Source organism: Myxocyprinus asiaticus, chromosome 8 (genome assembly GCF_019703515.2).
Source record: "Myxocyprinus asiaticus isolate MX2 ecotype Aquarium Trade chromosome 8, UBuf_Myxa_2, whole genome shotgun sequence".
Classification (NCBI taxonomy): domain Eukaryota; kingdom Metazoa; phylum Chordata; class Actinopteri; order Cypriniformes; family Catostomidae; genus Myxocyprinus; species Myxocyprinus asiaticus.
In genome coordinates, this window is record NC_059351.1 from 4256370 (window position 1) to 4281513 (window position 25144).

Here is a 25144-nt window from a genome sequence, read left to right on the forward strand (position 1 = left end):
ACAGAAATATTAAGTGTTCAGGAGCATCTAAATCCTTTAGATGAGTACATATGTGTGTTTGCACACACAAAGTCTTCGGACATGTGCACACGCACGCATTGTGTGTTGAGTGCCCTCTTGTGCATCGTCTTTCCATTTACACTGTTTGAAAAATATTTCAAGATCTACCTATCATATTATGTTGTATTTAGGCTCTGGATAGTCTGCTGTAAGTTACTATATGTCATTGTCTATGTTATGTATATGTTTCAGGAAGTAATAAGGAAACACGGGACAAAAAGCCACTCCTGTTTTATTTCATACACTAATACTCACTGCAGTTTGACCTTTGAGTGAAACAAATTTGCTCATTGCATTCTACTAATTCAGACCTTTCCACTCATGGCTATCTCATCTTTTTTTATGGTTTTACCAACTCTGAAAATAACTGTTGTGAAAATGAAACCGTTCTTATTTCTTAGCCAATTATAATGCATTATTTAAGAATTGGTAGGATCAGCTAAATGCATTGTAAAGTCCAGATTCAAAGCTTTAAAGTGACACCTATTTTGATCAAGCAAGTGGTTATTTATTTATTATTACAAATATTATTTTTTATTTTTGCACTGGCTATATAAGCTCAGTTTAATGAATCATTCTATCAATAAAAATATATATTTTTAAAATATCTTCAAAATGGCCTGGGTAGCTCAGCAAGTAAAGACGCTGACTACCATACCTGGAGTCGCAAGTTCGATTCCAGGGCATGCAGAGTGACTCCAGTCAGGCTTCCTAAGCAACCAATTGGCCCGGTTTCTAGGGTGGGTAGAGTCACATTAGGGTAACCTCCTCTTGGTCGCTATAAAGTGGTTCTCACTCTCGGTGGGGTGCGTGGTGTGTTTTCCGTGGATGCTGCGGAGAATAGCGTGAGCCTCCACACGCGCTACGTCTCCGCGGTAATGCGCTCAACAAGCCATGTGATAAGATGCGCGGATTGACTGTCTCAGACGTGGAGGCAACTGAGATTCGTCCTCCGCCACCCGGATTGAGGCGAGCCACTACGCCACCACGAGGACTTGGAGCGCATTGGGAATTGGGCATTCCAAATTGGGGAGAAAAGAACCAAAAAAATCATCATAATTACTAGTTGATAAAAGTTGATAAAAAGATATTATGCAATATTTTGTAATAATATATGCAATATGAGAGATTTATAAGCAATCTTAGTGGGCCGGCCATTTTTGACCGGGAACACAAAATGTGTTAGCACAAAACGAACACAACACAAGGGTTAAATAAAGCAAAAATCAAGGTTACAGTGAAGCACTTAAAATGAAAGTGAATGGGGCCAATTTTTGGAGGGATTAAAGGCAGAAATGTGAAGCTTATAATTTTATAAAAGCTCTTGCATTAATTCTTCAGTTAAAACTTGTGCATTGTTTGAGCTGTAAGGTTGTTTATATTTAATTTTCATGTTGCTTTAGGGTTTACTGTGTTATATCGTCATGACAACGAAGTAGAACCTTCACACAGAAAATGTTAGTAAGCAATTGTATTACTCTAAAATCATGTTTACAATATATTGTTTACATCTTGTGGCTATACTTTTGAAATTATATTTTAACATTTACAGATTGGCCCCATTCACTTCCATAGTAAGTGCCTCACTGGGACCCAGATTTGTGCTTTTTTTAGGCCAAATCAAAAAAAAAGTTTTTTTTAATCAACATTATGCCACAAATGCTGTCGATTGAGCTTGTATTGAACCCGGAATATTCCTATAAATGTGTCATTGGTTCACCCAAAAATAAAAACTCTCTCATAATTTACTCACCCTCATGTTAGTCCAAACCTTAACATGATGTTGTATGTATTTCGTTTTTCCATGCAACACAATAGCAGATGCTAGGCAACATGTTAGGGCCTGACAGTCTCAGTCACCATTCACTTTCACTGCAGATTTTTCCATACATTGAAAGTGAATGGTGACTGAGCCTATCATTCTGTCTTACGTCTGTCTTAAGTAACTCATACATCAACATAATTTATGGTGACAACAAAAGTATATGTTTTATTTTATGTTGGTTTGTGACAACAAAATTTTCACCTTTGGGTGAACTATCCTTTTAAGCATCCAAAATGAAGAAAGAACACGTTAAACAAAGTGTAAACACAACTGACAAGGAAAACCCAGTCAAAATGAACAGTAGTTGTTGTGCAGGCAACATGAATAACTGGTATATTAATATTTTTTTTGTGTGTTTTACCAAACCTTTGTGCACTCACATGTGTATAAACACGCACACACAAACTCATCATGAACAATATTAGCCACGATTGTGACTTGCAGAGAAAAGGCTCTCTGTGTCCTGCTGCTTTGCCTTTTGTGTGAAAGTGTATCAGTGGTGGACTCCTGAGAGTGTGTCTAAGTGAAGTAGAGATTAGCTTTCATACGGTAAAAAAAAAAGGTCTGCTTGAATAACGTTCCTTAGTTAGTACACAGAATTTTAAAACATCTAAGGGCTATTTCCTAAGAACATGTGACTCCAAAACATGCCGTGGTTCGTTTATATGTGAATTTTATTTGAGTTGGTGTGTGTTTTGTCACAGAACAATCTGAAAGTGGTTAATTGGCAAACTCACTGAGCATTTTCTCCCCAAAGATCCACCAGGGTGAGAAGGCATGTGACAGTCACACACAAAGCTAAACGTCAAGGGGCGCACTGGAACATCTGCACACACACACACACACACATACGCACAGACTCCTGGAATATAGACCTCAGCCTAAGAGAAAAGAGCAGGTTGTTTGTCAATTAAAAGACGTGATAAAGCATGAAATGGGCTGCCAGCATCGCGCTGCGCCGAGCAGTCACTCGACCCGTCACACGCGCACACACACAGTCTAATTAGCGCGCCTGCCTAATGAAAAGGCCAGATCGTTAGCGCTAGCCTAGTGCGCGGGGTGGCGGAGTGGAGAGAGAGAGAAAAAGAAAGGCGGGATGAAAAGGAAGGTGCCTCTGGGGCTCTTGAAAGGGTGCGTGGAGGGGTTAAAGTCTTCTCAAAAATAATTCTCGCCCCTCACATTTCTCAACTTCACGATTCCATTTCCGTGTCAAATGAAATGCTTGTTTTCTCAGGATATTTACTGATGAAGCTCAGAGAATAGACAAGAGACAGAAACTAACATTGTTACACCCTCACCCCTAAATTTAACATGGGATCTGTTGTTTCTGCCAACAGTACCGTAGTTGGGTGTTTCTTCAACTTCGGGCACTTAGAACTGTGGACTTTTATAAAGTAAAGTCTCATTAAAACCCTTTTCACACTCTCGCTAGTTTATTTAATTTGTCTACTAACAATGTCCACTGTATGTACATGCATCATAAGAGATTTGTGTCATTTTTCTCATGAAAAGTCCTACCACAGTGTCATTTCCAATGGAAATGACTGTGATAGAAATTACATTTGTTTTGTTTTTTTTTAATAAAATGGACGACTCCTTTGTGGTGCTAGCAAAGTCTTTCTAGCAAGTCAGTCCACTGTTGGTCATCTTTGGAACGCTCTCAGGAGGCTATTTCCAGTCATGCCAGTGCAGCTCCTATCTACTTGAATGGAGAAAGACCAAAATCTCAGTTGGTCAAGATTACGATCAAAGAACATATTTCAAATCAGCAATAAAATGTGACAATACTGGTATCATAAATTCGGCTTCTTTACCTCCTTTTTACGCTAAAACACGCAATTTTCTCGGCTTGTTTAGCTAATGCGCACGCACGTTCTTGAGATGATTGTCAGGCGATGTCTGAATCTAAAAGGTTATTGGCTCTTTTACCTGTAAGGTGGGACTTCCTTTCTACATCCGTTGACCGTTGGGCGCGAGAGCTCCTTGGTTGAGCTTTCCAATTTCTCCCATTCATTTTAATAGAAGTGGCCCATCGCTGCTAAATGATCTCTGGTTGCTAGGATATTTTCATAGCTAAAGTTGAATGTATTCTAAAAAAACAAACAAACAAAAAAACAGAATATTTACATTCTTTTTGCATAATTTGGCAAAATGGAAAATTGCACCCAATAAAAATGTATTTCAGTTTACCTAGAGTTTTCATTGTTTTCTCAAACATCTATTGTCTCATACTTCATCTCAATCAAGCTCTTCACTGACACACTTTTGTCGATTTGGGTAACAAGTACACAAACTTTTGATAAAACTTGATGAGGGGCAAAATTGATAGATGTTGTTGAAATAACACCACAACTCTTAAGACAGTGATACATTTTGAATAAAAAAGTGGTATTAAATTGCCCAAAGTTGAAGAAACAGTTATTACAGCTGTTGTTTCTATAATTAAATGGTGGTAACTTGGTGTAAGCTAATTCTTTAAAAATTCTAATGAAATAGGGATTCTGACAGCTTCTTGTACTGTCTGAAGAACTAATATTTATTTATATTTCCATATTGACTGATTTTACAGTAGAAAAAATTTGAGGTGGGAAAAAATATCGATATGTTAATGTATCGTGATATTTGCATGCGTGAAAGTGTAAAACAGGCTAACCTTTTAGGTGAAACCAATTATACTTTTGTGTATTGAAACTGTGCTGTAACACACATTGTATTTAGAGTGTTTAGGCTACTATTGTATTCATAAATACTATTTTATTTGTTTTTAGAAAGACTAGCTACATTGACCTAACCACAGAAATAGAGAGCCATTATGGTCTTATATGCTGATGGCTTTGTACATAGATTTTAGGAAATATACTGGCCTTGTTTTGTAAACTGGCACTTTTATATTAATTTAACAATGCATTTGGTGATTTGAACAGAACAAGTCCGATGAAGACGAATGAGTAACATTAAGTGAAATAGCACAATATATGGTCATTTTGAATCACAGTTCACCAAAAAAACAAAAAAAAACAGAATCACAATAATATTGTATCGCGGTTTAAATATCGATATTATATCGTATCGCCAGTTACCATGTGATTCCCACCCCTAGTAATAATAACTGTATGGTCAGTTAATAAATGTCAGGTCAGTTTTACATTCTGATCACCAGGCCTGGAAAAGTCATGCAATTGTTTTGGAAATTAATAGAAGTTGTGCAAGTCATTGAAATGAATAAAACGACATTTCAATTCGTTGAAATGCTTGTAGTTACGGTCAACTGTACAGTTTTCCCTAAAATATTGTCTCCTTGTGCAGTATTCATGAACAACTGGAAAGGCTTGGGAATTCATTGGTGGGGAACCCTGACTTTATTGACTATGATATTTTGCCGAAAACTGTGGCACACAAACTGCATTTTTGTAAGAGCCCTCTACGCCTTCTCAACACTGTGTGACATTTGTGTCTTGATTCTGTAGGGTTTATAATGGCGTAAAATACTGTAGTTTGTGATGGTCTCATACAGGCCCACTTGGTTCTGCTGGACTGAGTCCATCTGCTTGTGTATTACTCTCATCCTTTGGGTCCTGCCCTGGTTCTGTCTGTGTGTGTAGGTACTTAAATTGAGTCACCCTCAACAGACGGTCTTTAAGGCCTTTAAACTATCCTGGAGTCTAGAGGGCTCAAAGTTAAATACAGTACAGATACCTGTGTGTGTGTGTGTGTGTGTGTGTGTGCTGTGTGTGTGTCGTGCTTTGGGAGCTGTGGCCTGTCGCCCTATGCTAGGACCAGTCAGGTGTGAAAAGGCATTCTGTCAGACCAGTCCTTTTCTACTGGCTCTGTTTATCCTCTGTGTGCGCGTGTGTGGGTGAGGCCTGCACCTGCCTTCACTAACAAACAACCACTCAACTCTACTGAGTTTGCCACAAAGCCCAGAGGAGACGGCCAGAGAGAGAAGCACGGATGTTCACATGTGCTATGCAAAGGGTGAAAGTTTTACAAAGCAAATGCGTTATGCAGTACAGCAAAGAGAGGAACTGAAAGACAAACCTTGTTTTTAGAGAATGATGGATGTCTGGGCCAAATTTGCCGTTTGATTCCTTTATCGGTCTGATCAGATGGGATGCTTTCATCTAATGCAAGCTGTACGGCCAAATCACACAATGCGGTCACAGCCTGGTTAAAGGAATGTTCCAATTTTAATACAAGTTTAGCTTAATCAACAGCTTTTGTGGCAAAAATGATTTTGACTTGTCCCTCTTGTTTATGTAATAAAGTCAAAATCATGGTTACAGTAAGGCACTTTCAATGGAAGTGAATGCGGCCAGTCCATAAACATTAAATGTGCTGTAAGTGATTTTTTTCAAAATAGTATGCAAATTTTTTTCCTACTCCCTGATATTAATGAAATAAGTGTCCTGAGATATCTCACGGTCTCTGTGACAGCTGTAAACTTTGTAAACCACAAACAAAAATGTGACTGTGGACATTGACGCTTTTCACCTGTCAATCATTTAGCTCGTTCTCAAAGTGTTGTATTTGAAGTGGATCATTGAGGCTATAATTCATAATGTTTGTCAGTTGAGGGCGCTATTGTGCCACTGTTGAATTTGACAGCCACAGGAACAAACAATACTGCTCTTTTGCTCAGTTTTGGTCTCAAAATTATCTTTGGAGGGCGGAGTTTTGGAACGAGGGGGCGTGGCTAATTCACGTGAACGCTTCAGAACGCTAAAATTGCTTACAGCACCTTTAAGATACACACTGGTTCAAAGTATAGCCACAAGACTTAAACATTATACGTCAGTATGATTTTATTATGCTAAAATCAGGGGTTTACAGCCATGACCGCATTTACTGCATTACGTCGTCATGACAATAATGTTGTTATACTGAATATAATTTAACACAGATAAGGTTTGTAAGCTATCACTCTAAAATCATGTTAACACGTATAATGTTTACATCTTGTAGCTATACTTTTGAAACACTGTGTATTTTAATGTGTATGGACTGGCCCCATTCACTTCCATTATAAGTGCTGTACTGTAACCCTTACTGTTTTTTTGGTTGTTTGTTTTTAAAGAGGAACAGGTGGGAAGTTATTTTTAGTGGTAATCAACATTATGCCACAAATGCTGTAGATTAAGCTTAACTTGTTCTGAAACTTCAATATTCCTTCAATGTCTGTACGGATAAAAGAAAACCTCAAAAATAATTTCACAGCTTTTACACATGTTCTTTACATGCACACACTTGGCGGAAATGAATACATTTTTCACATTCGTGCATTTAGCAGCACACTACAGAGCTTTTATTTTTTGTTCAGATATTACGGGTCTGAAGGGGATACAGATTCCAAACGTTTTAAGAGGATATTGGTGAGCAATTAGCATTTTTTAAACTACTTTATAAAATCCCTCCTCTCCTCAAACTGATCAGCCTAGTAATCCTTTACACAGTAATGACATTTAATTGAATGATTAGCATAGGAGTTTCCAAAAAAATGAATGAGGGACATACCGTTTTTATGGGATCAGAGTGATCAACTTGATCAATCTGATAACAGAATCTCAGAAATGGTAAACAATTAAAAAGACATAAGAGAAAATCCAAGATATATATATATATATATATATATATATATAGTTGTGTATATTTATTGTATTTTTATTGTCAGCAGAGTCAGAGTGATTTTTGGGTGTTATTCGTGATTTCGAACTCTGCATAAGCCAGAAATGCTTATTCTAAAATACTATTGCTCATTCACTATAGATGATATTCAACAGACTGTTCAGTCAGGTATATTAAGTTATACATTATTCTACCAATAGATAAGCAAATAAAATGTTATTTAGCAAATAAAACAGACTGTGTCTACATTCATGCAGCATGTGTGTGTGTTGGTGTGGTAGACATACAGCACCATCTACTGACATTTAAGCAATACTACAGAGGTGTAAATAATGCAGGCTTGTGCACACATATGTGAGACCTATTGATAGTATGAGCACAAATTTGCTGAGAAATGTGCTCAGAAGTTAGCTAAAGGTGACAGAAAGGGGGGTCATAAAGGAAAATTAAATGGGTTTGTTTTATGTTTAAGTCCCCATTTATATTGCCTCATCCGGAATATTGGGATCCTGAGTTTTATGATGACATGCTCTCTTTCACTTGGTGATAGTTGTGTGAATGGAAATCTGTCCATGAGACAGAGAGAAGTATCTGACACAGTTTATTTCGAGTGAGTGTGTGTATTGAATGGGAACAGCTCAGTGAAACTGTTCTCTCTCACGTTGATATTTTACTGTTGAGTTCACGAATCCAGTGTGGAACCATTAGTCTGTCAGTATATGACATGATAGAAGTTCAGGAGAACAGTTTGAATGAATTGAGAAATTTGCATAGGACTGTGCTTGTGAGATTGAATTATGGTCAACAAAGATCAAAGTTTGTCTTAAGTGAACCCCCAACACATCACTGCAGTCTTTAGTGCTTCTTCAGGAGTGTAGTGCTGCTTCTTCCCCATCCCCATTTACATTTTTCATCATTTGTTTTATGATTTAACTAATTAGATTGATGAATAATTTCCTTTGTAATCATCTTGAACACTTTAAGTGACAAGTGCAGTGCAAGCCATTTTATTTTATCCCATGAAATAAAGTAAAAAAAATAATAAGTTTAAAAAATAATTGTATGAACTCCAATTAAATTCAAACCTATGTTAATAAAAATGCTTTTATTTTTACACAGTATAAAATAAACAAGAGCTGTTTAATAATATAGTATTTTAAAAAAACGTGTTTATCCAGTGTTCAAAAGGTAGTGGATAAATAGGCTTACTTGTCTTTCGGGTCATTTCACATTGAAAACATTGTCCTTTTAACATTATTAGCATGAGTTTTACACTGGCTCATAATTGCAGGCACATCGGCCCTGCCCCTTTCCTCGAATTCGTCCAATGGGATTTAAGCACTGCACACGCACAGCGAGAAAAGTTACAAAAATTGACAAGCCTTCGCAGTCAACAGCCTCGATGACATCATAGTCTGTGCATGATACCTCACGAACAAGTTGGTTTATGTCAAGTATAAACCAGGCTTTAAGACCAAGATCATAAGATCAAAACTCAAACTCTAGTGCATGTCAAAAAACGAAGTATTACAATAGAACATAACCAAAAAAAAAAAAAAAAAAAACATTGTCATGCCATAGTACTTTTTTAAATAAGTGAATTGTTTGTGTATGCATAACCTTTAGAAAGGCAACGATTTGCCATCATTCTAATGGATTGGTAATTGAGAACTGATAGAAGATATGAGTGAACTGTTTCCTCTTAAGAACTAGATGTGTGTGTGTGTCTTTCTGTGACGGAGAGGACATAAAAGTAAACTGCTCAATTACTGGTACAAACACAAACTTCTTGCACTGCTGTCTTTTTACAGGTGTCTCTTTCTCTCCCTCCCTCTCTCTCGCTCTCTCTCACACACACACACACACACACACACACACTTATCTGCTGGTTTGGATGATGGCTTCTGGTTATTACTTGGAGGGCAGGCACAGAGAGACTGGTGCATAACAAATACTATAATGTACTATTATTATAATTATTATTATTATTGCTAAAATGACCTAACCACAGTATTGAGGAGCCATCTATGGTCTTATCTGTAAATATAAGGGCAAGTACATAAAGGGCTTTAAAGTCTGGACCTCTAAGACTTATGGAAAATCATGGAATTATTTGGTAATATACAGTACTGTGCAAAAGTCTTAGGCACATAAGATGTGAAGCATTTGTCTTAAGATGGTTATTTATATCTTCAGCTTTAGTGTGTCAATAGGAAATATAAATGTTAGACTACCAAACATTACTTTTGCAAATAGAAAAGATTAGAATAGAAGAACAGGGAGCCCTGCAACAGATGTCATGGCCCCCACAAAGCCCCCCACTGAACATCGTGTCAGTATGAGATTACATGAAGAGACAGAAGCAATTGAGACAGACTAATTAGATAGAAGAGCTGTGGTGAATTCTCCAAGAAGCTTAAAACATCCTATCTGCCAGCAACCAAGAAAAACTGTGTCCAGGTGTATATAGGAGAATTGGTGCTGTTTTGAATGCAAAGGTGGTCTCAGAAATTTTAATTTAGCTTTTTTTTTTTTTTTATGTCTGCTGGACTTTGTATGATGTTAATTGATAAATGAAACCAATTTATGGCATTATAGACATCCTCACTATGCAACATTTTTCACAAGTGCCTAAAACTTCTGCACAGTACTTGATATGGGCTCAAAGCCAAGACATATAGCCCTTTTCCACCAACATAGTTCGGGGGCGTGTTCCTGGGCCGGTGTTTATTATTGAATGGTTACGGCGCGTTTCCACCACAGAATAGGCAGTTCCGGGGTGGAAAACCTGTTCCACACCGGCCCCAAAAGCTTGCTGGTCTCTGTGCAGGAACCAATTACGTAAGGGGGCGGAGGGCGGGCCCAGGGTGTCATCACCAGGTAAAGTTTTCCCAAACAAAAACAGTTTGGAAAGCTACCATCTGCAGCAAGGAGTACTTTATCTAGATCAACAATAAAAACAAAGTGAGACTTCAAAAGTCTCTTTACTTGCGATATGGTCTTCTACGGGTATCCATAATAATCTAAAGAGATTGCAAAAGAAAAAAAAGGACCTAAGCAAAAGCCGCAGTGGACGGAGCAACGATGTGCTCAGACACCGACCATCCAGCAAACTAACCAGGGTATTGAATTCAGTCAGTCACGCTTGAGACAAACACCGAATCGCCAGTGTCTTCTGTAGCTGACCTCGGTAAGTTATTAAATTTGCCATTATTGTTAGCTTTTCTTACACTCTTCTCACCTGATTTTGCTCATTGTTTTGTTCAGTAAGGGGATTTTTGGCCAGCTATTCTGTTAGGAAGATTGCTGCTATCTGGTAAATAAACCAATGGAGATTCTCTGTAAACGTAATATTAGCTGTATGCTATGGCAAAAATCCAAATATAACCGTCTGCTGCACCAGTGTTAATCACGATTCCTCTGTTACAGTTTCGTACTAAGTTAAGCCACATTAAAAGGTTCATACAAAATAATGTAATTTTAACAGCTGACATAGCTGTCGTCTTGAGCGTAGATGTCTTCTCTGACAAACTTGAGCAATGTTATAACGTTGGATTGCATTTCTCTGTATGTTTAAATATGTCCTCAAAAACAGGAGTAAAAGATGTAAATAAACACTGCGATGCGCCATGTTTGTTTGTAGACAGGTGAGGTAGCCACGTGACCTGTTATGTCACTGTTCGGCTCTCAAGCAGATCTCAAGTTGGTGGAAAAGCACGGCCGTTCACGATAGGCTCTAGATGGCCCCGGCTATGAACCAGCCAAGAACAGGCTCGGCACAAGAACCATCGCCATTGCGGTGGAAAAGGGCTACTTCGACTACAAGCAACAAAACTAATCTATATTTCATAGGGTCTTTAATTTACAACGCAAAAGGAGAATGAGGTGGGGGAGCCACTAAAATAGTTTCTGTATCTAATATCTCACTTGTCTCTCTCAATCTCTTTCTCTCTCTCTCTCTCTCTCTCTCTCTCTCTCTCTCTCTCTCTCTCTCGTTAGACATAGGTGATTGTGGTTCCTTTATCCATACTAAAACTCTTCTATTAAATGGCCGCCTTTTGTGGAACATCAGGGGGTCTGTTTTCTGTAACATATGCAGAATGCACCTCAAATCTCCCACCTCTCCCTAATCCCCAAGCACACAAAGACTGTTGTGCATGTTTGAATTGTGATTGCACTGGAAACAGTTTGAATTGATGTGGGTTTAAGGATTAAGGTTGTGTCCGCCTGTAGCCAAAGTGGTGAAGGACTGTTGTCTGGACGTGTGTGTGCGGTGTGTTTTATTGGTTTTTATATGTGATTGTGTGTAACTGGGAGCTCTTCCTCGACCACATGACCCAAATAATCAGTTTGACTGAAGTCTGAGTTAATTTGACCGCTACACAAAAGAGAGCATTCTACATGAGATAAGTGAAGGATTGTGTGGCAATATAAATGAGTAGAGGACTTTTTAACCCTCCTATTGCGTTCAGAATCTGCAGACACCTTCTGCATTCTCAGGTCAGTTTTGACCCGGTGGAATTCAAGCTTCTAAATCATTCATAATTCGATGCTTTTCATCTAAAAATATATTGTAAATCATTAATAAGTTATTACATGTAAAAAGATTTCTATTTTTGGCATGTTAACTGACAAGTGTGAAAGTGACTTTGATCACTTGCCAATTTTCTTTTTAGAAATAATAAAATGTAGAAATTCTTTGACATTTCAAAATATACATTCATTACAGCAAAAACAGTATGAGACATGTGAAGACCTCTTTTTTTTGTCAACAATTCTGTAAAGTTTTATCTAAATGTAACATAATTTACAATTTATATTAACATCTAATATGATAATTACTATTAATTTGAATGAATTTCCTAATACTCATCGCTGCTCAATACAACTTGGTGGTCAAATATTCTCACATTCTCATGTTCTGTCTCAACTAAACATCATCAAAACAACTGTACAACTCAAGTATACAACATTAATACTTTGTTTTTAAGCAAGATCTATTATTCTATTTACTCTTATGAACTGCCGAATGTTATTGTGTAAGTATGCTGTAAGCTGGTTCGGCATCAGATGGCTGCAGAGTAAAATGTGGACAATTTCCTCTTTCAAGCCCTATTTAGACTAATGTGTGCATGAACATTTGCTCTTGCCACACCCCCTTTACACAGTAGTTACATCTGTAATGTCTGTTTTGTATGGGAGTGAATAGCATTCTGAGATGCTATTCTTCTCACCACAATTGTACAGAGTGGTTATCTGAGTTACCGTAGATTTTGTCAGTTCGAGCCAGTCTGGTCATTCTCTGTTGACCTCTCTCATCAACAAGGTGTTTCCGTCCACAGAACTGCCACTCACTGGATGTTTTTTGTTTTTGGCACCATTCGGAGTAAATTCTAGAGACTGTTGTGTGTGAAAATCCCAGAAATACTCAAACCAGCCCATCTGGCACCAACAATCATCCATGTTATTATCTAATCAGCCAATTATGTGGCTGCAGTGCATAAAATCATGCAGATACGGGTCAGGAGCTTCAGTTAATGTTCACATCAACCATCAGAATGGGGAAAAAATGTGATCTCAGTGATTTGGACCGTGGCATGATTGTTGGTGCCAGACGGGCTGGTTTGAGTATTTTCCATCTAGGCCTATTCTTCTGATGACTTTGATGACTTTTGATATTTAAGGTGGGAAAAAGCTACACTTAATGTAAAAAGGCAAACCCTAACTTACCCTAAGCCATTTGTGGTGCAATGTACAAATATTTCTGTCTATGAGGTTGTGTGTGTATGTGCGTGTGCGTGTGCGCGTGTGCGTATATGAATATGCCCTCTGATTCTTGGTCATGAAACACAAACATATCAGAAGCCACCCTCTGCCCTGATAATCCTTTCAGACAGAGGTGATACACACACACTGAAGAGAGGTAATTAATATAGGACCACAGAGCAGCTCATATGCACAGAGGAACGGATGGAGGGGTTGCCACTGTCTTCTCTTTTTTTGTTCCCCTTCAGTCCGCTGCATTCGAGCAAGAGTGCGATAACAGGAGCTCAAGGTCAGGGGAGGGGGCACGGCGTGCATGTGTGTAAAGGAGGGAGAGTCATCCCATACACCAATTTGCATACGATATCAGCAGGGATGAAGGAAACGGTAATGGGGGAAACAAATTGCTGGTTAGACTGGTAAAAGTACAGAGGAGGGAGAAACAGAGGTCAAAAGATAAAGAGATGTAAAAAAGTAGAGAAGAGAAATAGAAATGGAGGGATACACTGTAAAAAAAAGAAAAAAGTTAAAAACGCAATGCAAGCAGTAAGAGTTCTCTCAATGACAGTAACATATTTCTTTTTAGTCGATGTGAATTTAAGTAAATGTGCAAATTCTTGTTGAGAGAACTACTCATTTTTTGTTCAGCCAGCTATCAATTAGCAAAATGAGAATTTTCATTTTAGCACCATTTCAATTACTTTTATATGAAGTTACCTGCAATCTTTGCCTCTGAAGAGAGAGGTATGTCCTGCAAGGCAGTAGGTACAATTGTTTAAAGTCGGCATGCAACAGAAGTTGCGACCAACTTCCATATTGTGACATATTTCGGAGTGAAACGGCTTATCGAACAAGAAAAAATGTAGGGCGGGGACTTGATTTTATGCCAGACGGTCTGGTTTGAGTATTTCTGTAACTGCTGATCTCCTGGGATTTTCACACACAACAGTCTCTAGAATTTACTCCGAATGGTGCCAAAAACAAAAAACATCCAGTGAGCGGCAGTTCAGTGGACGTGAACACCTTGTTGATGAGAGAGGTCAACAGAGAATGGTTGGTGCTGTTGGGGACCTACACAGTATTAGGCAGGTGGTTTTAATGTTGTGGCTGATTGCGTATGCTGGGAACACTTACTTTAATATGAAATTAATTCAGACAAATCTGTTGGGCTAGTTGGGACAACATTTGGGGGAATATTGTTGGTCTAACATGTGTTTTTATACAGTATAGATGCAAAGTAATTCACATTTGGAATTTCTGTGACTCAAAGAACCCCATAAGCTGGATAAAATGCTATTTTAATTTTTTTTACAGTGTGTGTAGAGTTGCGGAGGATTTAATGGTTGCCATATAGATGGAGAGAAACTTGATTTCTTTCATTTTAAAATTTCATTATCGATTCTTTTAACACTTTAAATGTGAAATGCATTTCTTATTGCATTTACAGCAACTGATGTATAAAAATTTTTGATTCACTACAAAAAGCCAGCTCTTTAGAGTCATTCATCATTAGTCAACCGCACTACATTGGTCATGCTGTAAATTTTTGATTAGCTAAAAAAATAAAGGCTCATAAGAGTAATCGGGAACTGCACAACACTGGTCAAGCTTTGTGTTTTTGATTCACTAAAAAGAACTGGCACATAAATATCATTTGTTTGGGAATCAGACTACACTGGTCGTGCTGTTTCGCGCTGTAGATTGAAAAGAACCAGCTCATAAGAGTCATTCCTTCAGGAATTGGAAAACACGGGTCGCTGTGTGCTTTACACTGTAGATTTAGCAGCGCTGCTAAATCAGATCTCATTAAATCAGAACTAATTTTCATGATCCTGGGGTGGTGTTGAGTGGTTTCTACGGTGTTGCCAGGGCGTTTCTGTGTGGTTGCTTGCTGGCCAAAGTCACATAAGCCCACCCCCAACTCTCTACAATATTCTGGTCTCCAGATATTCCTCGGGTCCTTTCTTCAATGTTAGATTTGGGGATTTTTTCACCTGCCAGACAAGAAGTCTGATCACTTAGAAAAGTAATAGCACACCACTCCATAATGGCCCGCACAATTTGGTTTTATTCATGGGATGCAGTTCAAGTTATGCAATGACTTTAATGTTTAATACTTAGGGTTAGGGTTTTGTTCAAATAGTGGTGCTTACAAAGAAAGGACATAGAATGGCAAAGGGTTAGAGCAGTAGATGTAGGGGCAAGTGTTTTGGGTTTGGGGGTTTAGAGAGCGAGAGAGAAGGATGGGCGTCTGGGGGGTAACCGGTGGTGTCTTTGTGATGGAGATGGAACAGTTTTCAGCACTGAGCTGATAATGACCAGCGGTTCTAATAGCATTCACCCCTCCGCCCTTTAACCACTCAAGCGGAAAACAGACAGAAAGAAAGAGAGAGGGAGTGTGTGGAACGGAGGAAGATATGTTTAAAATATGACGTAGTGGGACTGCGTGTGTCTTGGCTTATTGAAAATGAGTGTGTATGAGTGTGTGTATGTCTCAACGCCCCCTTGAGGAGACATTAAAAGACAATATGTGTGTAGTTTTGTGGCACGCACACACACTCACAAATGCAGTCGGCTTACCCTCTTTATCGTGCTGTATTTACGGAGTGCGATGGAGCGTGAAACACCTTTGGGCTCTTTGGGACCAGATGGAGAAACGCACACACATACATACACTCCAAAGGTGGCCTTATCACCAGCGCATTACTGGGATTTATTGATACCCTCAGTAATCACTCCCTTATATCACCTCAAAGAAAAGAAAAATATACAGATTATATGAATGTCTGTGAGAAAGAGTGGATGATGGGAGAATGGAGGTCATCATTCACTGGTGAGATGGGAAATGTAAGTGAGGTTTATAATAACAGCATCAAGTGAAAGGAAGTGAGTGAAGTCAAGTAATGTAACGCAGGTAGTCAGCTGCTGCTGATACACAGGTACACAAAGGGCACAGCTGTGTGACTGAGGTGCACTCAAATTCTTAACATAAACATTGTATTTTTGTATTTGTATGTGTACTTTTTCGAACTCCTCATAAGCCATTTGTCCGTTTTGCACGTAAATTGGTAATAATCATCTACTGACCCTCCTGACAAAAAGTTATCAAAAGAATTTCGATACTTGAAATCGTCCAGAAGACATTAGTGATGCAATTCCTTCGGTTGAACGTACTTTGATTCATTGATTTAATATCTACTCAACGCAAAGTCCAAACATTAATAAACCCGGTACACATAGTCAACAGACCATGTTAAGGATGCACGCAAATTTTCATACAATTGTACCCAAAGGGGGCGCTCCAACAAAAAAAAAATGTAATAACTCTGCAGTTGTTTGATCGACAAAGTTCAAATTAAATATGCAAGTGCTAACATATCCTTAACTTATCGATTTGAAAAATAAAAACAAAATGGCCGCCAGCAGCCAATAAAACATCAGCTCCTAATAACTTGAATTGTGAATTGCTGATGGTCATGAAACTTATTATACACAAGAAGGGTCTCTACACGGAGCTGCGTATAAAATTTTTTGAGAATCGGCCACACGGTGGCGCTATAGTAAACAAATTTGCTTTTTTGCTAATAACTCTGGAACTGTATAGGCTAGAATAATTGTTCTTAGCTTCTCCAACTCCTTCAGTGCCCCCAAATCATATGGTCACATTGATTTCCATTTCTGCATTAAAACTTTTCAACCACTTAGATTTTTTATTTTTTTATTTCCTCGATTTGCATGAAATTTAGCGTACATCATCTACAGACCCTCCTGACAAAAGGTTGTCAAAAGATTTTTTTTTTCCTTTTCCTCCCAATTTGGAATGCCAAATTCCCAATGTGCTTTGAAGTCCTCGTGGTTGTGTAGTGATTCGCCTCAGTCCGGGTGGCGGAGGATGAATCACAGTTGCCTCCGCGTCTGAGACCGTCAACCCATGCATCTTATCACGTGGCTTGTTGAGCGTGTTGCCACAGAGACATAGCGCATGTGGAGGCTTCATGCCATCCACCACGGCAACCACGCTCAACTCACCACGCACCCCACTGAGAACGAACCACATTATAGCGACCACGAGGAGTTTACCCCATGTGACTCTACCCTCCCTAGCAACTGGGCCAATTTGGTTGCTCAGGAGACCTGGCTGGAGTCACTCAGCACGCCCTGGGATTTGAACTAATGAGCTAGCGAACTCCAGGGGTGGTAGACAGCGTATTTTACCACTGAGCTACCCAGGCCCCCTGATTTTTTTGTGTGGCCTAATTGACCTGTATCTTGTGAGTGAAAAATTCAAACTTAACAAACCTTAAAACACATGGACAAGAGAAAATTCTGAGGTCACAGGCAAAATTTCATATATTTTTGATGCTAGGGGGCACAATAACTTAAGAAAATCCCATTTGTGCCACTGTGATTAAGACAGTTAGGGTTAGGACTAGGGTTAGTGTTCGAGTAAGGTTTAGGGTTCCATAGGAAATTTCCAGTCAAATTGGATTATTTTTGTCATTTTTCCATACGTGCTTGGCCCCCGATTATTGTCGCTTGTGGCTGCATTTGAGAATTGGGGTTGTACTATAGAATAGATCATACTATAAGCATATAATTGTTTTTTTTATTTTTGTACTGAAAAGATGGGCAGAGATATTCATTAAATCATCTTGTATGAAAAGTGTTGATGAAAATTCACCTGACATTTTCAGGAGAGAATTCAGTTGATGAATGTGACTGTCATGCCCCTAAAATTAATAACCAAACTCTGTATGTACAGAGCGTGTTTGAGCACTCATAAGAGGAGTGACAACTCTATTTAGCTGCAGTGTAAGCCTACTATATACTGTATGTGATCTTTCTGAAGTTATATGTTGGACAATGTCTATTTAGTGGTTGGAACTCAGTCCTTTTTCTCTCCTGATCGATCACAGCTAAGTATATAACTGTCTGTCTCGATGTAGACCACGCTGGGACCCATCTGTGAGGCCAGTGATCCAGAGGCCTGCAAGACCCCCTCCTACTGTTACAACTGCTCAAAGAAAGGACACTTCGGTTATGTAAGTGAACGTTCAGCTTCATCACTTTAAACTAAGTTTTGTGTTCTGTCCTGAACAACCCGGAAAGATTCCTATGGCCAGATTTGCTGTGATGTGATGTTAAAATGTGTTTATTCTGCAGGAATGCTCTGAGAGGAGAATGTATAACGGAACATATCCCACCCTGCCCTTTGTTTCCTATTATGACAAGATACGTGACATCAAGTGCCGGGACCATCGAATTAAAAAGAAGGCCAAAGGTTTGTTACATTTTTTTCTTCTAAGTCTTTGATGTAGGTCGATCATGGAGGAGATCTATGACAACATAAGTGCACTGATCATATGTGCTTTAAAAGCAATAATATCTCCTTGCACATATTCATACTCCTAGAGCACACGTAGTGGGTTAATTCTCAATTCTTGATCTGTAGCACTGGTTTGTTGTCTCTGAGACCCCATTTACACCTGGTATTCAAGGGATAGTTAATCCAAAAGTGGTACACCAGAAACGGTGAGAGAGGACTAGACTATTTTATTTATATGAAATATCATACCTGCATTCCAGTCTACATCTTGATGTAATTCTCATGATCACGCAGCATGTTTTCATGAGCTGAATGGGAGGCTAAACAAAAAGATAAAATGTGTCGAGACTATTGTATACCCAACAGACTCGTGCAGCGCGTGCAAGCCATTCGCGCATCACGAGCCGGCAGCGCTTCACATACGGTTAATCTAGCAAGTAAACGCGCCCGCTTTGCTTCGGTCAGGTTGCGCGGATGACAGCATACATAACGTGTTTCATTTGTTTCTTTTTGCTTTCAGAACAACACGTGATGTAATAAGGAAAACACCACTATTAATCCTTGAGATTTCCAAGCCAGCATACAGGCAGTGGTGTAGGCAGGGCCATACGCACGTATACACTGGGCTGTTTGCGTATAACGACTTCGAAGGATCAATATTTGCGTATACCCTTGGTATACCCACTTGTTTTGCTGCTTCAGAAGTTCATCATCTACTGTCGTGTTAGTTCCCCTTTAACTGTATTGGATGCTGTTTTGTGAAACTAGAGATTCTTTGTTGTAATTGGTGCATTATCACTTGAGTTCTACCGTTCCCCGCCCCTGACAACCGTTGTCTCCGGCATCATCGACTGAGGGAATTTATGACAGTGAGTGTAGAGAGAGTCAACCTCACGCTGAAGCAGTATCAGGTAAAATTAATTAATTAAATTAAGGGGAAAAAATTGCGTTCCGTATGAAATCCCGGAACAATGCCGTTTTTCCCGTATTTTAGCGTCACACACCCAAACTGCTGAGAATGTTTCACAAATGGAGAGAAATGGACCTGAAACACACACCTTTCGCATGAGTTGTGCGAGATATCAGATGTTGCTTTACGTGGACTCTACACTTGACAGAAACAGCTGGGGGAAAGATCAGTGACAATCAGTGGACGTCTTCTGTCGTGATAATTTTGGTCAAAATCAAATAGCATTCAAGTGCATGTTAATTGTTTCCCAGCATTGGGATTTTAAAACACCAGTAAACGCACCTATTCATGACATGCCATTACACTTTATTGCATATGTCAGAGCTCGTTCTGGAAGAGAGAGAGGGAGGTAAGAAAAACTGCATTACTGCATTAATTCAAAATAAAAGTACAGTAGTACAGGTGTAGTTAAAACAACATGATTTTCTTACAGTTCCCTTATCATAAACACTATTTACTGCCAAAACAATGACACTAACCCAATGAGAAATACATTATTTTCATGTTAAGCCTTTTCTCTCCCTTCTCTCTTCTTCCTGGTCGTTGTATTAAAGCGTTGTTCATTTTAAGTTTAGTAAGGGACGTTCACACTGAACACGATTCTGCACCCGTCCACGCTGTTTTTCAATATAAAGCAGTGTCTCGCACAGGAATGCCTGTAAATATGGGTCATTCCTACAATTCTGTTTCATTTAAGTCCACATTACAAGTGTGTGTGGTATTTATATTGTTTAATTTCACCCGATTACAATTTTGATAGGCTTGTTAAAACGAATAAAGACTTTTTATAATGTACATTTTAAATAATTGAAATCCTTTTCTATTGCACTCTCACTTCCTCATGTCCCAAAAGCTGCACTTCAAACATCTTAGACAAAAATAAATGCAAAATCATTGGATTTCTGCTTTTTTTTTTTTTATTTTTTTTTTTAAAGAGTTTAGTGTTACATTCTCTCACTAATATGTATTCATTTGTTGTAAATGTGTAATTTTAACACTGATAGTGGAGGTGTTTTGTGTGTCCCTTGATTTATTGCGCACCCTGTTATGTCATGATACCATGACCTTTCATTGAAGGTATTGAAGATATATGCTAGGAAATTGCATCACACACACTGGAGGTGGACATCAGCCATTCTGCAAAATTACTTCGAGTTATTTGAAGATTATAACTCTATTGTTTTATGTTTTCCTTTATTTTGTGGTGTTAGTCATATGTGGTCAAGCATAACATGTCCACCCTATTATGGGACGATATATGGGAAATTAATATAATTTTAAAATTTCAGTATACAGTATTTATGTTAACAGAAGTAAAATCATAAATGTTAGCTTTAAACTATGTTTCCTAGATATCAATCACAGACCATGTAGTGGCTCATTACAATAAGATATATAGAGTTGCAGTTCCACAGCTATCTATACGCAGACCCCCCCTCCCAAATATGCAAATTTGTGACATTAACTGTATTAACTCATTTTATACAAAAGGACTGGTTTTCTTTCCTTAAAGCACTTTCACAAGATGCTCTGTGAAAATACAAATTTTTCACTCAAACTATTATGCTGATAATATCATTTGTAATGAAAAATAAACAATTAAATTAGAAAAATGCAAACTAGAAACATTTTCACAAGTGGACTCAAACTTCGGAAAATCACATACATGTGCATGTTTTTTTGTTGTTGCTTTTTTTTAATGGTACCTCATGTCAAAATGGTTGCCAACCCCTGCAGTAGGTAATGTGTAATTTGTCATGTTTACATTCTGTGTTCATGGCGTAAATGCTCTAACACTCATTTTTTGTTATTGTATTTAATGATGACACTGATACTACTGCAAAGATGGGTGTTTGAAAGAATGTTAATGGATAGAATACTGACAAAAGAATGATGCTAGGCAATCTCACTTTGGGCAGATGTGTGAGACAGCACATGAGTGAAGCAGCATATCAAACAACGGGTGAATGGGCACTTAAGAATAATTCAGTGGATTTTAGTAGACTAATTAAACCAAAAAAATGGCATGACATGTTCTTGGAAAATGTCTCTACGTGAACGATGAAACAGTTTGCACCAGCTCCCTAATAACTCTGCACTTCGGTGCGTTCATGTTGACTGAGCTCCAAGTCACACCCACCGATGATGTGGACCAATGGCAGGAAGGTGTTTAGCAGCCGGTACAAAGTTTTCCTGAAAATTCACTCTGGCGAGCTATTACAAACCGCCGAAACAAACTCCAAAACACATTCGATTTGGCAAGATTGTGTTCTATTACGTTGCACCCATTCGTTATTCTATTTCATATGAAGAAAGGCTGGGGCCTCATTTACTCACCCTCAGGATATCCCAGATGTGTAGGATTTTCTTTCTTCAGCAGAACACGTTTGAAGAAAAAACAGAAAAATATTTCTGCTCAGTAGGTCCTTACAATGCAAGTGGATGGTGATCGGACATTTAAAGCTTCAAAAATCACAGACAGTCAGCATAAACGTCATCCATACAACTCCAGTGGTTAAATTAATGTCTTCTTAAGAGACACGATCACTTTTGGTGTGAAAAAGATCAATATTTGAGTACTTTTTAACTATAAATCATCGCTCCGGTAAGCTTCACGAGAGGGTTGGGTCCAAGCAGTCTCTTGTGTGATGTATTCGTGTTGCCATGATACAGAAGTAATCTCACATTTTTCTCTCGGTTGAGATATCCAGGATAAGCACACAAACACACCATTGTGAGTAAAGAAACCGATAAATACAGATCAAAACCAACCAAGCTACTGTACAGTGTTCCTCCTTCTCACTTGTAAACAGCGCTGCTCTTCCGGCTGTGTCGCACGTGCGTCAGTTCTCGCGTGTTTCAAATGCCAATGCGATTACGTTACGACGCATACCGCTGCTGACCAGAAGCGACGATTTAGAGTTAAAAAGTACTTGCATATTGATATTTTTCGCACCAAAAGTGGTTGTGTCACTTTAGAAGACATTAATTTAACCGCTAGAGTCGTATGGATGATGTTTATGCTGACTGTCTGTGATTTTTGGAGCTTCAAAGTCCGATCACCATCCACTTGCATTTTAAGGACCTACTGAGCTGAGACATTTTTCTATTTTTCTTCAAATGTGTTCTGGTGAAGAAAGTCATACACACCTGGGATATCATGAGGGTGAGTAAATAATGAGAGAATATTCATTTTTGGGTGAACATAAGTGGACAGTGTGATATATAGGTACAAAAATATTTTGATCCGATCACTCATACCACATCTGGAGGTAGTCAAAAACCCATGTGATACATTTGTAAGGACCACATTCAGTTAAAAGTTCTATTAATACAGGTTCTCCAAAAACATTACTGATGTATTGCTCTAAATATCTGGTTTGTGCTTAGAATCAAATACAAGTATAATTGGGGAAAATAGTGCGGCAAATTATTTATTTAGCACTTTTATCATGCACTAACACTCTGACGTTGTAAGTGATGCATGTACCCTCAAAAAAAAAAAAGATATCCTCTCCTTGAAAATCAAACACAAGTGGTCACGAAAGACACATATTACAACTAGGTATAAACGGCGACGTACCTCACCGTACCACGTGTGATCACCCAAAATGCACCACTAGCACCAGGTGTAAACGGGGCCTATGTGATCAGTCCAAGTCTTTATTCTTTTATGTGTCTTTTCCAGAACTGCAGGAAGCTGGATTGATTTTGCCAGATGGAGGCATTGTTTCATCTACCCCTCAACCGCCCAGGAAGAAACAGAAAACCAGCCACAGACAGTCCCCATATACTCCCACCACTCACACAAACAACTCACACACGCCGAAGAGACGCATCGCTCACACGCCCAAACACCATCCACAAGCACACAAACAGAACACACACTTGCATTTCAAGCAGGACTCAAAAACACCGGGGACTGGTGGCAAATACATCCCTCAGAGTGCATTCACACCTCAAGAGCAAGGCAAGAATAAAAACCAAAGAAAAAAGAAGAAAAAGAACAAAATTGCTGCACCTTTATATATAGACGAAGATGCAGACTTTCCAAGAGGTGGCCAGAACGGTCCTCACACTTCAGGGGTTCGCCCATCACCTCAGAACGCCAATAAAAAGCCAGATTTGCTCTTTGGAATGAGAAAGAACAATACAGGGAATAGAGAGAAAAGCAAAAAAAAGATGAGGAGACTCAGAAATAAGCAAAGAAAAGCAGCAAAAGATTCTGCCATTTATCCATCTGATGAAAACCTTTTTCTGATCAAACAAAAGCAAAGAAGATAAAAATAAACCATTTGGCTAATTGTGTGTACATTCATTGGGGTAATGCACGTGTGTTTGGGTGTCAGTGAGATGGTGATTCTCTCAAATGTGTATCACACCCTACTGGCTATTTTGCTCCACCTTCTTCCATCCACATGGTTTCATTATTTATTAAGGCACATTTAGTCTTTATTTGTTGTGAAAATTCGAAAGCAAATCAGACCTTTCTACCCCTAATACAGAGGTAGATTGCTGCTATTGAATATTGTCGGATGGAACAGATCATCTCTGATTTTAGAGAATTTGAAGGCATAGTACACACATACAGTAAATTAAGCAAATGTATGCATGTACATATTTTAAACTCACTGTGTCCAAGACTGAAGAGTGTGATGCTGACAATTTCTTTTCATTTCCTCTCACAAAGAATTGTAAAAGAGATCATTAATGCCCACCCCTCAGCAGAGCACAACAAACTTACATTAGCAGTGCTGGACCCACTTTATGTAAGGTGTCTTTTACTACTATGTACTTAAAGAAATGTTCCGGGTTCTACACAAGTTGAGCTCAGTCGACAGCATTTGTGCCATAATGTTGATTGCCACAAAAATTAATTTCGACTCGTTCCAACTTCATTACCATGACTATGTAATGTCTTCACACCCTAAAATGACTGTAAAAGTGACCATTTAAACAAATTTACAGCTCAGATAATACACACGTTTTTACAGAAGAATTAATGCAAGTGCATAAAATGATAAGCATCACATTTCTGTGTTTAAACCCTCCACTTCCATTGTGTCTCACTGTAACCTCAATTTTTGCTTTTTTTAAAGAAAAGGAGGAACAAGTCTTAATTAATTTTTGTAGTAATCAACATTATGCCACACATGCTGTCAATTGAGCTTAACTTGTATTGAACCCGGAATATTCCTTTAAACATTTAAGTGTTATTGCATTGTACTTGCATCTAAATTTCCTGCATTTAATTACATCTAACCTAACCCTAACCCCTAGTCCTAAACCTACTCCTACCTCAACCTCAGTAGCAGCAAAAGTGAATCTTGTGAGAATTTTGCAAAACAACATGTAGTTACACAATAAATATATTGTATTGGATGTATTTTAATGTTGGTACATAATAGTTAAAGACACCTAATATAAAGTGGGACCACAGTGCTTAACTATACAGTTGAATATGTTTAGCAAATAGTGGGTGTTTTAGTGTTCAAGTCCTGCTTGTACTTAGAATTTTCTAATTCTTTTATGTACATGTTTATTTTGTGACATCTTGATTAAAGTCAGTTTGCTTTGA

At 38.5% G+C, this 25144-nt stretch overlaps 1 protein-coding gene across 2 annotated transcripts in view; it reads left to right on the plus strand.

Moving 5' to 3' along the window:
- Window positions 1-25144, plus strand: part of LOC127445363 (zinc finger CCHC domain-containing protein 7-like) — a 72465-nt gene extending 47321 nt beyond the window's left edge. For both annotated transcript variants that reach the window (XM_051705398.1, XM_051705396.1), the window contains exons 7-9: window positions 18217-18312; window positions 18434-18551; window positions 23255-25144. In XM_051705398.1, the coding sequence (XP_051561358.1) occupies window positions 18217-18312; window positions 18434-18551; window positions 23255-23850 (810 nt within the window). In that variant the 3' untranslated portion in view covers window positions 23851-25144. The remainder of the gene's footprint in view (window positions 1-18216; window positions 18313-18433; window positions 18552-23254) is intronic.